Source organism: Salvelinus namaycush, chromosome 13 (genome assembly GCF_016432855.1).
Source record: "Salvelinus namaycush isolate Seneca chromosome 13, SaNama_1.0, whole genome shotgun sequence".
In the NCBI taxonomy this organism is placed as follows: Eukaryota; Metazoa; Chordata; class Actinopteri; order Salmoniformes; family Salmonidae; genus Salvelinus; species Salvelinus namaycush.
Genome location: NC_052319.1, coordinates 4149135 through 4164041, shown reverse-complemented (window position 1 = coordinate 4164041; position 14907 = coordinate 4149135). Strand labels below are relative to the sequence as shown.

Sequence of the window (14907 nt, the reverse complement as noted above, 5' to 3'; positions counted from 1 at the left end):
CTCACGCCCTGACCATACTAAATAAATACAAAATAAGGGAAAATAAGGTCAGGAACGTGACAGAACCCCCCCCTTAAGGTGCGAACTCCGGGCGCACCACCTAAAACTCTAGGGGAGGGTCTGGGTGGGCGTCTGTCCGCGGTGGCGGCTCTGGCGCGGGACGTGGACCCCACTTCAACAATGTTTTTGTCCACCTCCTTAATCGCCCCCGTGGCCTTTTATGAGCGGCGATCCTCGCCGCCGACCTTGGCCTGGGGACCCTAGCCATGGGTCCCGAATGCATGGGGAATTCCGGCAGCGCCGGACAGGCGGGAGACTCCGGCAGCGCTGGAGTGAAGGACGCCTCCGGCAGCTCCAGAGTGAAGAGCGATTTTGGCAGGCTCTGGCGGATCCTGGCTGGCTGGCTGTGGCAGCTCCTGGCTGGCTGGCTCTGGCAGCTCCTGGCTGGCTGGCTCTGGCAGCTCCTGGCTGGCTGGCTCTGGCAGCTCCTGGCTGGCTGACGGCTCTGGCTGGTCATGGCTGGCTGACGGCTCTGGCTGGTCATGGCTGGCTGACGGCTCTGGCTGGTCATGGCTGGCTGACGGCTCTGGCTGGTCATGGCTGGCTGACGGCTCTGGCTGGTCATGGCTGGCTGACGGCTCTGGCTGGTCATGGCTGGCTGACGGCTCTGGCTGGTCATGGCTGGCTGACGGCTCTGGCTGGTCATGGCTGGCTGACGGCTCTGGCTGGTCATGGCTGGCGGACGGCTCTGGCTGCTCCTGTCTGGCGGACGGCTCTGGCTGCTCCTGTCTGGCGGACGGCTCTGGCTGCTCCTGTCTGGCGGACGGCTCTGGCTGCTCCTGTCTGGCGGACGGCTCTAGCGGCTCGGGACAGACGGGCAGCTCTGACGGCTCGGGACAGACGGGCAGCTCAGATGACGCTGGGCAGGCAGGCAGCTCAGACAGCGCTGGGCAGGCAGGCAGCTCAGACGGTGCTGGGCAGGCAGGCAGCTCAGACAGCGCTGGGCAGATGAGAGACTCTGGCTGCGCTGGAGAAGAGGAAGGCTCTGACAGCGCTGGACAGGTGGGAGCAACTGGAGAGAGAACCCGGAGAGACACCCTGGTGCGGGGGGCTGCCACCGGAGGACTGGTACGTGGAGGTGGCACCGGATATACCGGACCGTGAAGGAGTACAACAGCTCTTGAGCACCGAGCCTGTCCAACCTTACCCGGTTGAATGTTCCCCGTAGCCCTGCCAGTGCGGCGAGGTGGAATAGCCCGCACTGGACTATGCTGGCGAACCGGGGACACCATTTGTAAGGCTGGTGCCATGTACGCCGGCCCGAGGAGACGCACTGGAGACCAGATGCGTTGGGCCGGCTTCATGGCACCCAGCTCGATGCCCAACCTAGCCCGGCCAGTGCGGCGAGGTGGAATAGCCTGCACTGGACTAAGCACGCGTACTGGGGACACCGTGCGCTCCACCGCATAACCCGGTGCCTGACCAGTACGACGCCCTCTCACTCCACGGTAACCACGGGGAGTTGGCTCAGGTCTCCTACCCGGCTTAGCCACACTCCGCGTGTGCCCCCCCCAAGAAATGTTTGGGTCTGAATCTCGGGCTTCCAACCGCGTCGCCGCGCTGCCTCCTCATACCAGCGCCTCTCTGCCTTCGCTGCCTCCAACTCCGCCTTGGGACGGCGATATTCCCCTGGCTGAGCCCAGGGTCCCTTGCCGTCCAGGAGTCCTGTGTCTGTTTCTGCTGCTGCCCTTTTCCACTCTGCTTGGTCCTTTGGTGGTGGGTGTTTCTGTAACGGCAGTCTAAGTCGTCCTCCTCATCGGACGAGGAGAGGCGAGAAGGATCGGACCAATATGCAGAGTGGTAAGTGCTCATGATGATTTATTAAAACCGAACTGAACACTGAAATACAAAAACAATAAACGATGTGCAGAAAACCGAAACAGTACCGTGTGGTGAAAAAACACTAACACGGCAACAAACACCCACAAACCACACGTGAAACCCCGGCTGCCTAAGTATGATTCTCAATCAGGGACAACGATTGACAGCTGCCTCTGATTGAGAATCATACCAGGCCGAACACAAAAAACCCAACATAGAAAACACACATAGACAACCCACCCCAACTCACGCCCTGACCATACTAAATAAATACAAAATAAGGGAAAATAAGGTCAGGAACGTGACAAGAGGATGCCTCAACACCCTGAAAAGATGTTTGTGGTGCACACTCTCATCACACTTTTTTTTGGTGATAAATAACTGTATCATCTTCAAGCTTGATAAGGTAAGCAAATGCATGTGTTATTCTCATAAATGTAGCCAATACATTCATTCTTTGTAACAATTAGAAATGTCATCGCTTTAAACTAGCAGCGAGTTCATGATCATGTGTTGTTTCTAGAAAGAAAGAGAGAAGGAACAATCACAATTCAACAACAAAAATGTTGTCCTCCCCTGATTCAGAATGTAGCGTTTTCATAGTCATGGAATGCTTTAAAATCTCTTTGGGATAGGGGGCAGTATTTTCACGTCCGGATGAAAAGCATGCCCAAAGTAAAATGCCTGCTACTCAGGCCCAAAGGCATATAGGATATGCATATAATTGGTATATTTGGATAGAAAACACTCTAAAGGTTCTAAAACTGTTAAAATAATGTCTGTGAGTATAACGGAACTTATTTGGCAGGCAAAACCCCGAGGACAAACCATCCAGGGGAAAAAAAAAATTGAGGTCACTGTGTTTTCTATCGGTTTTCTATGGGAAACTAGATGAGGCACCTGGTTTGAAGTTCCTGTGGCTTCCACTAGATGTCAACAGTCTTTAGAAATTGGTTGATGTTTTTCCTTTGAGAAATGAAGAAGTACGGCTGTACTTTCTAAGTGTCAGGCCAATTGGACTCTTTTGTTTGGTGCGCGCGACCTGGAGCTCGCTCCACTTTGATTTTATCCGCTATTCAACACAGTATATTCCGTCTTAGATTTTAGCGATTATTTACGTTTTAGGATACCTAAAGTTGGATTAAGAAAGTTGTTTGAAATGTTTGGACCAAGTTTACAGGTAATTTATTAGATAATTTGTGGGCGAGTTGGAACCGGTGTATTTCTGAATCAAACGCGCCAAATAAATTTTGGGGATATAAAGAAGGAATTTATCCAACAAAATTACCATTTGTGATGTTTCTGGGACATATTGGAGTGCCAACAGAAGAAGATCTTCAAAGGTAAGGCATGAATTATATCGTTATTTCTGACTTTCGTGTCGCACCTGCTTGGTTGAAATATGATTTTCATGTGTTAGTATGATGGGGTGCTGTCCTCAGATAATCGCATGGTTCGCTTTCACCGTAAAGCCTTTTGAAATCTGACACGGTGGCTGGATTAACAAGAAGTTAATCTTCGTTTTGGTGTATTGCACTTGTGATTTTATGAAAGTTAAATATTTCTAATAATTTAATTTGAATTTTGCGCTCTGCAATTTCACCGGATGTTGTCGAGCGGAACGTCTAGCCGTAACAGGTTTTAAGAGCTTTTGAAGATTGAAATATGGGTCAAAAATACAAAAAGACATTTAAAAAAAAAAAGGTGACTTTCTCCATCCTACCTGATTCAGGATATATAATTTTCATAGTAATGGCTTGGTTCAATAGCTATTGATGAGAGAATACCGAATATCGACCAAATATCCAATATAAAACACATTTTACCTAGGTTCCTAACCTTACACCTCTTTACTTGAGGCATCCAGCAGACGCCAGAGAATGGCTTCTCATAAAAAATATATCTCTTAGCTTTCACTTCACAAATAACGTAGTAATGTACCATTTCAAGAAACCTATCCATTTTCTGCAGTGTCTAATCTAGGTAACTAGGCCTTGGCTACATGTTCCACCACAGTTGACTACAGCATATGTGACACAGGTTGGCGAGGTCACACTGATTCTGAAAGTGGTTTTAACAGTCTAGACAAAGACAATAAGGGTCAACTTTGAGTGAAATTACATGGATTTAATAAAATAAGTAATGTCTGACAAGTTCAACAAAATATACACATTACAAAAATGTTTAAACACCTGACACACAAAACAAAATATACACTATATATACAAAAGTATGTGGACACCCTTTCAAATGAGTGGATTCGGCTATTTCAGCCACACCCGTTGCTGGCAGGTGTATAAAATCGAGCACACCGCGATGCAATCTCCATAGACAAACACTGATAGTAGAATGGCCTTGCTGAAGAGCTCAGTGACTTTCAACGTGGCACCGTCATAGGATGGCACCTTTCCAACAAGTCAGTTTGTCAAATTTCTGCCCTGCTAGAGCTGCCCCGGTCAACTGTAAGTGATGTTATTGTGACGTGGAAAGTCTAGGAGCGATAACGGCTCAGCCGAAAAGTAGTAGGCCACACAAGCTCATAGAACGGGACCTCTGAGTGCTAAAGTGTGTAGCGCGTAAAAATCTTCTGTCCTCGGTTGCAACACTCACTACCGAGTTCTAAACTGCTTCTGGAAGCAACATCAGCACAAGAACTGTTCGTCGGGAGCTTCATGAAATGTGTTTCCATAGCCAAGCATCCACACACAAGCCTAAGATCACCATGCCTCCGTGCACAAAGTGAGGTCCATACAGAAATGGTTTGTCGAGATCGGTGTGGAAGCACTTGACTAGGCTGCACAGTGCCTTGACCTCAACCCCATCGAACACCTTTGGGATGAATTGGAACGCAGACTGCGAGCCAGGTCTAATCAGTGCCCGACCTCACCAACGCTCTTGTGGCTAAATGGAAGCCACAGCAATGTCCCCACAGCAATGTTCCAACATCTAGTGGAAAGCCTTCCCAGAAGAGAGGAGGCTGTTATAGCAGCAAAGGGGTGACCAACTTAATGCCCATGATTCTGGAATGAGATGTTCGACAAGCAGGTGTCTGTCCACATACTTTTGGTCATGCAGTGTACATAATATAAACAATAAAGTAACTATGCCTGAATACATATAGTCCTCTTTTGATATAAAATAAATAGAATCTGAGGGTAACAGCACAGTTTATTCCGTTCATGTCAGACACTGGCTAGAATCTAGCAAAAGAAGTCCCGTTCCATTGAATTGACCCCAAATCAATCAATCACAGATATAGGAAAACTGGTGCATGGACAGGTTTACGTTATACTTAGGACAGGTGTATTTTCACGTCAATATCCAATGGCAAGTGTCAGTTTTTAATCTCTCCTGGACAGACTACATAAATATAAATGGTAGCGTAGATCTGTCAAAATACAACGGGATGCATGAGATAACGAGCAGCATTAGTTCTGGTGCTTTGGACAAATCACAATTTCACAGATGTTAGCACTTCCGAAGGGGAGTGGCCATTTTGCCCATAGACTTGCCCGTAACTTGCAAAGAAAGATTGTGGAGCTCTTCGTTACGGTTTCTCTAAACACCCAGAACATAATCAAGTATCTGACCAATTATGCGAGACTATAGTTCTGGGTTAACTGCTATTAATCATTATTAACACTTTACACCTCCAATACAGCATCAACATTCTGAGTGAACCCCCAGTGTGGTTTTCCTTTATCTGCAACTGTTAGAATTTGGGCCAACAAGTTCATATACTGTATTTACATATACTTATCCCCTACCAAACTTGACTAAACTCAATGTATTAATTAATTGTAAGGGCTGACATCAAATAATCATTAACATAAACATACCATTGATGTTACCAACTATGCACGGGACAGATCTGTTTATAAATACTCCAGTTATTACAATTCATTTGCTTTAGAATGTTGCAGCCTACACACAAAAGCAAATAATCCTGGCACATTAATGCATTATAAGTGAGCTGCATGGCCCATGGACAGGTTCTCCAAATGGCAACTTATTCCTTATATAGTGCACTACTTTTGACCAGGGCCCATCTGCTCCCTCTGGTCAATGGGAATAGGGTGCCATTTTGGGAAGCAGAATGTGTGTTTTGTAAATTACAAGTACAAGGATGATTCCTCATACACAGTGCACTTTCTGGAATGTGACTGGAATATCAACTTAAAAATTAAGAAATGTTTTCCCATTTAGGAAAAACATTTTTATTGACATAACTACTCCTCTTGACACAACTGTGCAACCTGCCTTTCACCCACTGGTGATAATGTCAGTTTACCAGATAAAATGATGTCTACAGAACTAGAGCCCAAGAGGTACCTCTGCACGATGCTCATGATCTTTGGTGGTTAACCATGGACATTGTGCAGAGGTACCTCATGGACTCCAGCTTGACAGTGAAATATCACACAGCACCAATGTTCAGTCTATTATTTTGTCCCTGATTTGAAAAAGGCTTTCTTCACTCCAACAAAGTGCTCAAAACACCTATACAGACAATCACTCTGTGGTTTCAGCTATCTCTGTGCCGTCCACAAGCAAAGTGTGGATAATGCCATCTCGCCTCTTTCCACTGCTCACGGCCTTAATGCAACAGTCATGGGCGCTTAGAGTGAAGTGTGTCTCAGTACCGTCTTCCACAAACTCCCCCTGTGAACGAGATAGAGATGAACAGATTGTCATTTATGATCAATAGATTTCAGTAAAGTTTAATGTAATGTAAATATTATACATAAATTAAGAGTGTATGGAGGGATATAGAGGGCCAATTTGATTTTAAGTGGGCTAGGAGGTTAGGAGTGGTGCATTTACCTGTTTTTATTGCGTCTTGTTTATAAAATCAAATAATGTTAATCATGCAACCTTTTTTCCTAGAATCCTCTCATACATTTTTCTAATGGTATCAGGAATTGAAAAAAATATTTTGTGTTAAAATAATCAAAATGATATGTGCCTCATTTGCATTAATACACTGGGTGTATTTAATACATTAACATAAAGGTGTGGAACAGGGCTGCAACCACCAAAAAGGTACTTTGTCTAGGCCTACAGTACCTGCATATACCAGTGCTGTCTAGACTGACTCATTAATTACCATTGTTGTCACATTCTGTTACATAATTCAACAAGTGTGTCAATAGCAAGATCCCCTTGGATTAAAAATCAACACACTTGGCTCTAGATTACAGCCATAATATCACTATAATCCAAGTGTTCATTTTCAGAAGTTGCTTTCATAACAGCACATTAATTTGTAAACATTTCAACTATATTAAATTATTACTTTCTTCAATTCCCCAAAAATTAACACCCATCAAAAAATGTAACTTTCTTCTCTTTCTTGTGATGTAAGTGTTGAGACGATGAGTTAAATCTACAACAAAGCTTAAACATTCTTATCGATGCAACAGAAAAACAACGCATTCCATTGAGCCCTTTCCAGCCATTACCGGAGTGTGCTTGACAGGTCATTACAAAAATGTCTGCGGTTGTAACGTTAATGGGGAAATACTGAACTAACTTAAAAAATTGATTTAATTGAAACTGAAAAGTCAAACATTTTAAAATGCCTTTCAGACGGATGAAGCACTCTTTAAATAGCTAAACTATTGAAGTGTGACCACCGGACAATCAAACGTTTTGTTGCGAATCGTCAGCTGTCGACTTTGCACCCCTCAAACACAGGAAATAAACAGATTGTCCGGTAGACTGGGCATCCGTGTTGTTACTATTCTCAGCATGATTGGAGGGAAGATGCTTACCGCTGTCTCCATTTTTTGTCCATTACACCAAATATCCATAGTGTCTTTCTCTGTGGAAAGAGAAATAACACATATTAGGCAAACATCAATAAAATACTTCAGGATACACAGAAAATGTAAGCAGCGCATATTGTACTCCTGATTGATGATCACCATGAGAACATGCCTTTAAGTTAGCTGTGACTTGGCTTCTGCCAAAGTAAAGCATTTTCTTTAGGCTATGTTCAGATAAGCTTTAGACTGATTTCAAAGGAGCGTGAGTAAAATTACCAATGGAACTGAAAATAAACCTGGATTTCTCCAGTCTCTTTCAAATGCTCTCCTGCTATCATTTATCGAGATGGCATTGTTGGTTATGGTAGTAGGCCTAACTCATTTGTGTTTTCCTTCAGTGTTATTTTTTATGTAATTATTTAGAGAGCACATTCAATTAAACTGTTAATTTAAAGTAGATGTGACGTTTAAGGGTAGTGTGCATAACACTTCAATTGTTTCTGAGAGCAAGGGTGAGGGACTCAGCGATTATTATGCCATTGAAATTCTTGGGTGGTCCACCTAAGTGTTTTTTTCGGGTCACCTAAATCCAAACAGTGGGGGGGAACCCATTCAGTGTAAACTGAAACAACTAAAACCAGATATAAATTATGTAGAAAAGATAATGACCTACAGTTGAAGTCGGATGTTTACAAACAGCTCAGCCAAATACATTTAAACTCAGTTTTTCATAATTCTTGACATTTAATCCTAGTAAAAATTCCCTGTCTTAAATCAGTTAGGATCACCACTTTATTTTAAGAATGTGAAATGTCAGAATAATAGTATAGAGAATGATTTATTTCAGCTTTTATTTCTTTCATCGCATTCCCAGTGGGTCAGAAGTTTACATACACTCAATTAGTATTTGGTAGCATTGCCTTTAAATTGTTTAACTTCGGTAAAATGTTTCGGGTAGCCTTCCACAAGCTTCCCACAATAAGTTGGGTAAATTTTGGCCCATTCCTCCTGACAGAGCTGGGGTAAACGAGTCAGGTTTGTAGGCTTCCTTGCTCGCCCACACTTTTTCAGTTCTGCCCAGAAAATTTCTATGGGATTGAGGTCAGGGGTTTGTGATGGCCACTCCAATACCTTGACATTGTTGTCTTTAAGCCATTTTGCCACAACTTTGGAAGTATGCTTGGGGTCATTGTCCATTTGGAAGACCCATTTGCGACCAAGCTGTAACTTCCTGACTGATGTCTTGATGTTGCTTCAAAATATCCACATAATTTTCTTTCCTCGTGATGCCATCTATTTTGTGAAGTGCACCAGTCCCTCCTGCAGCAAAGCACCCCACACCATGATGCTGCCACCCCCGTGCTTTACGGTTGGGATGGTGTCCTTCGGCTTGCAAGCCTCCCCCTTTTTCCTCCAAACATAACGATGGTCATTATGGCCAAACAGTTTTATTGTTGTTTCATTAGACCAGAGGACATTTCTCCAAATAGTATGATCTTTGTCCCCATGTGCCGTTGCAAACTGTAGTCTGGCTTTTTTGTGGCGGTTTTGGAGTAATTGCTTCTTCCTTGCTGAGCAGCCTTTCAGGTTATGTCCCTATAGGACTCGTTTTACTGTGGATATAGATAGTTTTGTACCTGTTTCCTCCAGCATCTTCACAAGGTCCTTTGCTGTTGTTCTGGGATTGATTTGCACTTTTCACACCAAAGTACGTTAATTTCTAGGAAACAGAACGCGTCTCCTTCCTGAGCGGTATGACGCGGTATCCCATGGTGTTTATAATTGCTTACTATTGTTTGTACAGATGAACGTGGTACCTTCAGGCATTTGGAAATTGCTCCCAAGGATGAACCAGACTTGTGGAGGTCTAAAAAAAAAGGTCTGAGGTCTTGGCTAATTTCTTTTCATTTTTCTGTTGATGTCAAGCAAAGAGGCACAGAGTTTGAAGGTAGGCCTTGAAATACATCCAAAGGTACACCTCCAATTGACTCAAATGATGTCAATTAGCCTATCAGAAGCTTCTAAAGCCTTGACATAATTTTCTGGAATTTTCCAAGCTGTTTAAAAGGCACAGTCAACTTAGTGTATGTAAACTTCTGACCCACTGGAATTGTGATACAGTGAAATAATCTGTAAACAATTGTTGGAAAAATTACTTGTGTCATGCACAAAGTAGATGTCCTAACTGACTTGCCAAAACTATAGTTTGTTAACAAGAAATGTGTGGAGTGGTTGAAAAACGAGTTTTAACGACTCCAACCTAAGTGTATGTAAACTTCCGACTTCAACTGTATATATATTTTTTTACAATATAGTCTTTGAGAACTAACAATCACCAATATAAAAGCTAGACAGTCAGGGAGAATAGAAAATTCTCAAAATAATATTATAAAATAAAATTGAGCAGTATTTATTTTGTTTGAGCAAAAGAATACAGAATTATCCATGGCAAAATGCATAGAATTGCAGGAAAGTAGCTTTAAAATTACAACATTTTCTCTCAGCTGCCTGTCAAAATGTGTAGAATTGTAGAAAAATTGCTTCTGAAACTGAATTTTAAAAAATCCGCTCCATGTAGAATTGCAGGAAATTGGCCTAAAAATGATACAAATGATCACACCGCCAAGATGGGGGGCCTCTACAAATCAGCTGCGTCAACGAGCCGACCGCGCCCATTTTCACGCCAACCAGTTGCTTCTCTCTATGAATACAGGGACAGGGTTGCCAAATACAATCAAGGAACACATACAATTAACTGCCTACCAACACAAGTGGACCCTGAGCTTGTAAAGTGGAGACGTCAAAGAACGTCAAGTAAATATTGCTGGAGAAACCTTGACTTTGGAGACAGCGTCGTGTTTGTTAGGAAATGCATTTGCAGTGGTTAATTAATGGTAAATAAGTGAATTGTTTCCCCCCACAGTTAGCCAAGATGATTAGCTAGCCACCTAAAATGGTTTACAGTCAGGCAATTGCTTCTACACTATTTTGCTAATGAGCATGACGCTGCCGTATCCGTGGCGCTACCGTGTCAATAAAATGTGTCCAAAAATTACGTGGTGTCTTCAGTTTTTTTTACATTATTACACGCAATGGTAAAATATGTATTTTTTAAAGGTATTTTCAGACCTTATTAAAACAGATAGTGAGAGTATAACAGTGGGGAAAGTAGGCCGGATTCAAACCTATGCTGACACTGTAGACGCTGCGGTATTACCGCTAGACCGGCCAACCCATCTGAGCCAATTCTTAGAAAATGGGACAGTATCACCTGATATCTGAACTTATCTGAGCAGTGGTGTAGAGGACAGATGGCAAAGTGCCAAATGAATCAGAAAAATAAGAATTTGGCCTTAGAAATGAGCCCCTGGTGCATTTTTTTTAATATTTTTTTTACAATGACGGCCTACCCCGGCCAAACCCTCCCCTAGCCCGGACGACGCTGGGCCATTTGTGCGCCGCCCTATGGGACACCCGATCACAGCCAGTTGTGATACAGCCCGGGATCGAACCAGAGTCTGTTTTTTGACGCCTCTAGCACTGAGATGCAGTGCCTTAGACCGCTGTGCCACTCGGAAGCGCAGTTTTAGGTGAGAGGTGCCTTGCTCAAGGGCACAACAGCAGGTGATGGCATCTCCATTTGCCAGCTCTCATCCAGCTCTCGGTTTCCCCCTCAGACCTAGGATTGGAACTGGCAACCCTCTGGTTACTGGCCCACCTCTTTAACCTCTGGGCTACCTGTCTTTCCCAGTCTGGAACAGTTACAAGGCCTACTGTTTTCCATAAGCCCTAGGATGGTGGTGTGGAGTTTAGAGGCTATAAAAATAACAGCCTCATCCATGACATAGCACCAGTGGAAGATAAGTGTTGCTATTCTAAATAGTCCAGTCAATTCAGGTGGTCTTTGTTTTGATTGTTGAGGGGCACGAGTTTTAAGGGCTGTAGCATAAAGAAATAGGCTAACACTATACTAACCACACTAGGAGTGAATGTTTTTACAGTCATGCCCACTCTGTTCAATAGTGAACCATTAAAGGTACTATAGGCTAGCTAGTTCCATATCCTCAAACTAACAAATGCAACAACCAATAACCTAACACATGGGTCTGTGACAAATTTTGTTTAGCACCATTGCCTTTCATTGTGTTACGACAAGTCAGACCTAACGTTACCTTGGGACATTTTAAAAACAGTGAAGTTTATTTTGAACCCATCTATTTCGCTTTGAAGTTCCGGAGTGGCTGACATAGCCTATCAGCATTCAGACTTGAGTAATTTGATGTCATTTATATTTTATGGGAGGTGCTTTGCAAACATCCACAAAATACAAACATTGTCACAGCAATCTTTGGCACTTTGTAAATAAATCTCAATGGCTCAAAAAGTCAGGCAGACAATGTGTTAATGGAGGCCACCATCAATACCAGTTTTCCCTTATAGTGGTTGACATACTGTATGTTTGCATTAAAAGCTGGGGAGAGGAAATATCTTACCCAGGACGACCCTGCAGTCGATGCCGTCCAGGTTGAGCAGCCAAGTGTTGGTGACTTTGGAGCGGTTCTCCATGTACGTTTTCAGGCTCTTTCCATTGATCTCCAGGGTGTATTCGTAAGCAAAGCCGCTCACTGCGTCAATGTTAATGGTCGCTTTGGTGGCCGCACTTCCCACGTTGAAGGTCTCCTTTCCCACCAGCTTGAACATCCAGTCTCTTCTTACAATTTCCTGGGCAAAGGGACAAATGCAAGAGGTCCAATAATTCAGTGTGATTCTATGTTATTGTCATACTGTTATAATATTGGACCTACATTCAAAATGCCTACATTTACTTTTTTGACAGTACCCGAGTAGTAATTGTAAGCGAATATACATATACATACACACACACACAACATGGCAAAGGCTGACATGTCAAATGGTACTCTGAATGCGACTGCCATTGAGGGAGATCAAGAGAAGCTACCACTCAATCTCAAACAGAGAGAGGGAGGGAGTGAGTTGAGTGAGTGGGAAAGATTCTCCGAGTTTGTTGATGCTTGACGTTTTGTCTGCTTGTCTAATAAATAGGGTTAAGTGTAACATTATTACCATTATTTATCAAGTTTTACCTTTCCGTCTATGTAGATTACCCTTTTCCCAGTGGTTGTGCCATGTTCAAACTCAATCCGATGGACTCCATCGCTCAGGGCCACTTCCCACACTCCTACCAGGTCGCCCGACATTCTGACCTCCTCACTGGCCCGCTTTGGCCACCAACTCTAGAACATTGAAACAAGATTAACTAAACTTTTCAAAGGGGTCACGACATAGCATGGTGCCACACCGAAATAAATCTATTAGAAGGACCTAGCTACGTTCGCTAGTTAATTTGAGTAACCACAGTGACGTTAGCCTGGAGATAATTTAGCATATTATATAATTTAGCTAGCTAACCTTAGTTAGATTAACGTTACTGTTAGTTACATATTAGTTATTAAGGAGCCTGCTTGCTAGCTAGTTAGCTAACGTAGCTAACTTAATCATGACACTGATAGCCAAAGCTAGCTAGCTAGCTAACGTTAGGCTTACCTTTCAGTACCTTGCTAGCTACGTTTCGGGAACGGTTAACTAGCTAGAAAGCTTGCTACTGTAAAAATATAACAATAGTTTAGCTAGTTCGCTAGCTATATCTACACGTAACGTGCTTGTTTGTTGCTAGCACATCCACAGTTTGCTTCAAGTCCAGCAACGCATCAAAACAACCAAAACTGATACGTTACTATGGAAACCATGCCACGTGACAGGCTAGGAAGAGAAGGAACTGCCAGATGCGTCAAAATAGCCAGGAAGTCAGCCCGCACTGGGGAGCCAAATTTAAAATGGAATCATATGTAGGCTTCTGACTGCATAAAATGACCTATTTCCTACTGTGTACATGTAAGTCAGAATATGTTTAATGATAAGTAGAAACTCAGTATTTCGAAGTCATGATAAAAACAGAGCTTGACCAGTCGGCCTTCAACCTAGTTAATACATTTCAAATCAAATTGTATTAGTCAAATGCGCCGAATACAACAGGTCACCTTACAGTGAAATGCTTACTTACGAGCCCCAAACCAACAATGTTTTTATTTTTATTTCACCTTTATTTAACCAGGTAGGCCAGTTGAGAACAAGTTCTCATTTACAACTGCGACTTGGCCAAGATAAAGCAAAGCAGTGCGACAAAAACAACACAGAGTTACACATGGGATAAACTAACTTACAGTGAATAACGCAATAGAAAAATCTGTATACAGTGTGTGCAAATGAAGCAAGGCAGTAAATAGGCCATAGTGGTGACGTAATTACAATTTAGAAATTAACACTGGAGTGATAGATGTGCAGATGAGGAAGTGCAAGTAGAAATACTGGTGTGCAAAAGAGCAGAAAAACATATGGGATGAGGTAGGTAGTTGGTTGGATGGGCTATTTACAGATGGGCTGTGTACAGCTGCAGCGTAAGCTTACGCAGCGTAAGCTGTGTAAGCTGCTCTGACAGCTGATGCTTAAAGTTAGTGAGGGAGATATGTGTCCAACTTCAGTGATTTTTGCAATTCATTCCAGTCATTGGCAGCAGAGAACTGTAAGGAAAGGCGGCCAAAGTAGGTGTTGGCTTTGGGGATGACCAGTGAATTATACCTGCTGGAGCGAGTGCTACGGGTGGGTGTTGCTATGGTGACCAGTGAGCTGAGATAAGGCGGAGCTTTACCTAGCAAAGAGTTATAGATGACCTGGAGCCAGTGGGGTTGGCGATGCATATGTAGCGAGGACCAGCCAATGAGAGCATACAGGTCGCAGTGGTGGGTAGTATATGGGGCTTTGGTGACAAAACGGATGGCACTGTGATAGACTGTATGAGGCTATTTTGTAAATGACATCGCCGAAGTTAAGGATCGGTAGGATAGTCAGTTTTACAAGGGTATGTTTGGCAGCATGAGTGAAGGAGGCTTTGTTGCGAAATAGGAAGCTGATTCTATATTTTATTTTGGATTGGAGATGCTTAAGATAGGGGGCAGCATTGGGAAGTTTGGATGAGAAGCGTGCCCAAAGTAAACTGCCTGTTACTCAGGCCCAGAAGCTAGACTAAGCATATAATAGTAGATTTGGATAGACAACACTCTAAAGTTTCCAAAACTGTTAAAATAATGTCTGTGACTATAACGGAACTCATATGGCAGGCGAAAACCTGAGAAAAATTAAATCAGGAAGTGGGAATTCTGAGGTTTGTAGTTTTCAAGTG

At 43.3% G+C, this 14907-nt stretch overlaps 1 protein-coding gene across 1 annotated transcript; it reads right to left on the bottom strand.

Moving 5' to 3' along the window:
- Positions 1–4868: 4868 nt before the first annotated feature.
- On the bottom strand, positions 4869–13379 carry LOC120057831 (fas apoptotic inhibitory molecule 1-like). The gene is made up of 5 exons (XM_039006292.1): positions 13215–13379; positions 12755–12904; positions 12143–12371; positions 7656–7705; positions 4869–6543 (listed from the first exon to the last, which is right to left on the bottom strand). Exons 2-5 carry the CDS (start codon positions 12866–12868, stop codon positions 6394–6396), a joined length of 543 nt encoding a protein of 180 aa, XP_038862220.1. The 5' UTR covers positions 12869–12904; positions 13215–13379; the 3' UTR covers positions 4869–6393.
- Between the last annotated feature and the right edge of the window lie 1528 nt (positions 13380–14907).

What these genes read in the sequence shown, in the direction of transcription:
- LOC120057831 (XM_039006292.1), bottom strand. Translation starts at nt 12,868, where the DNA reads ATGTCGGGCGACCTGGTAGGAGTGTGGGAAGTGGCCCTGAGCGATGGA. An exon ending in TAATCTACATAGACGGAAAG is followed by an intron (nt 12,372 to 12,754) that starts GTAAAACTTGAT and finishes CCCTTTGCCCAG; the next exon opens with GAAATTGTAAGAAGAGACTG. An exon ending in GACAAAAAATGGAGACAGCG is followed by an intron (nt 6,544 to 7,655) that starts GTAAGCATCTTC and finishes TCTCGTTCACAG; the next exon opens with GGGGAGTTTGTGGAAGACGG.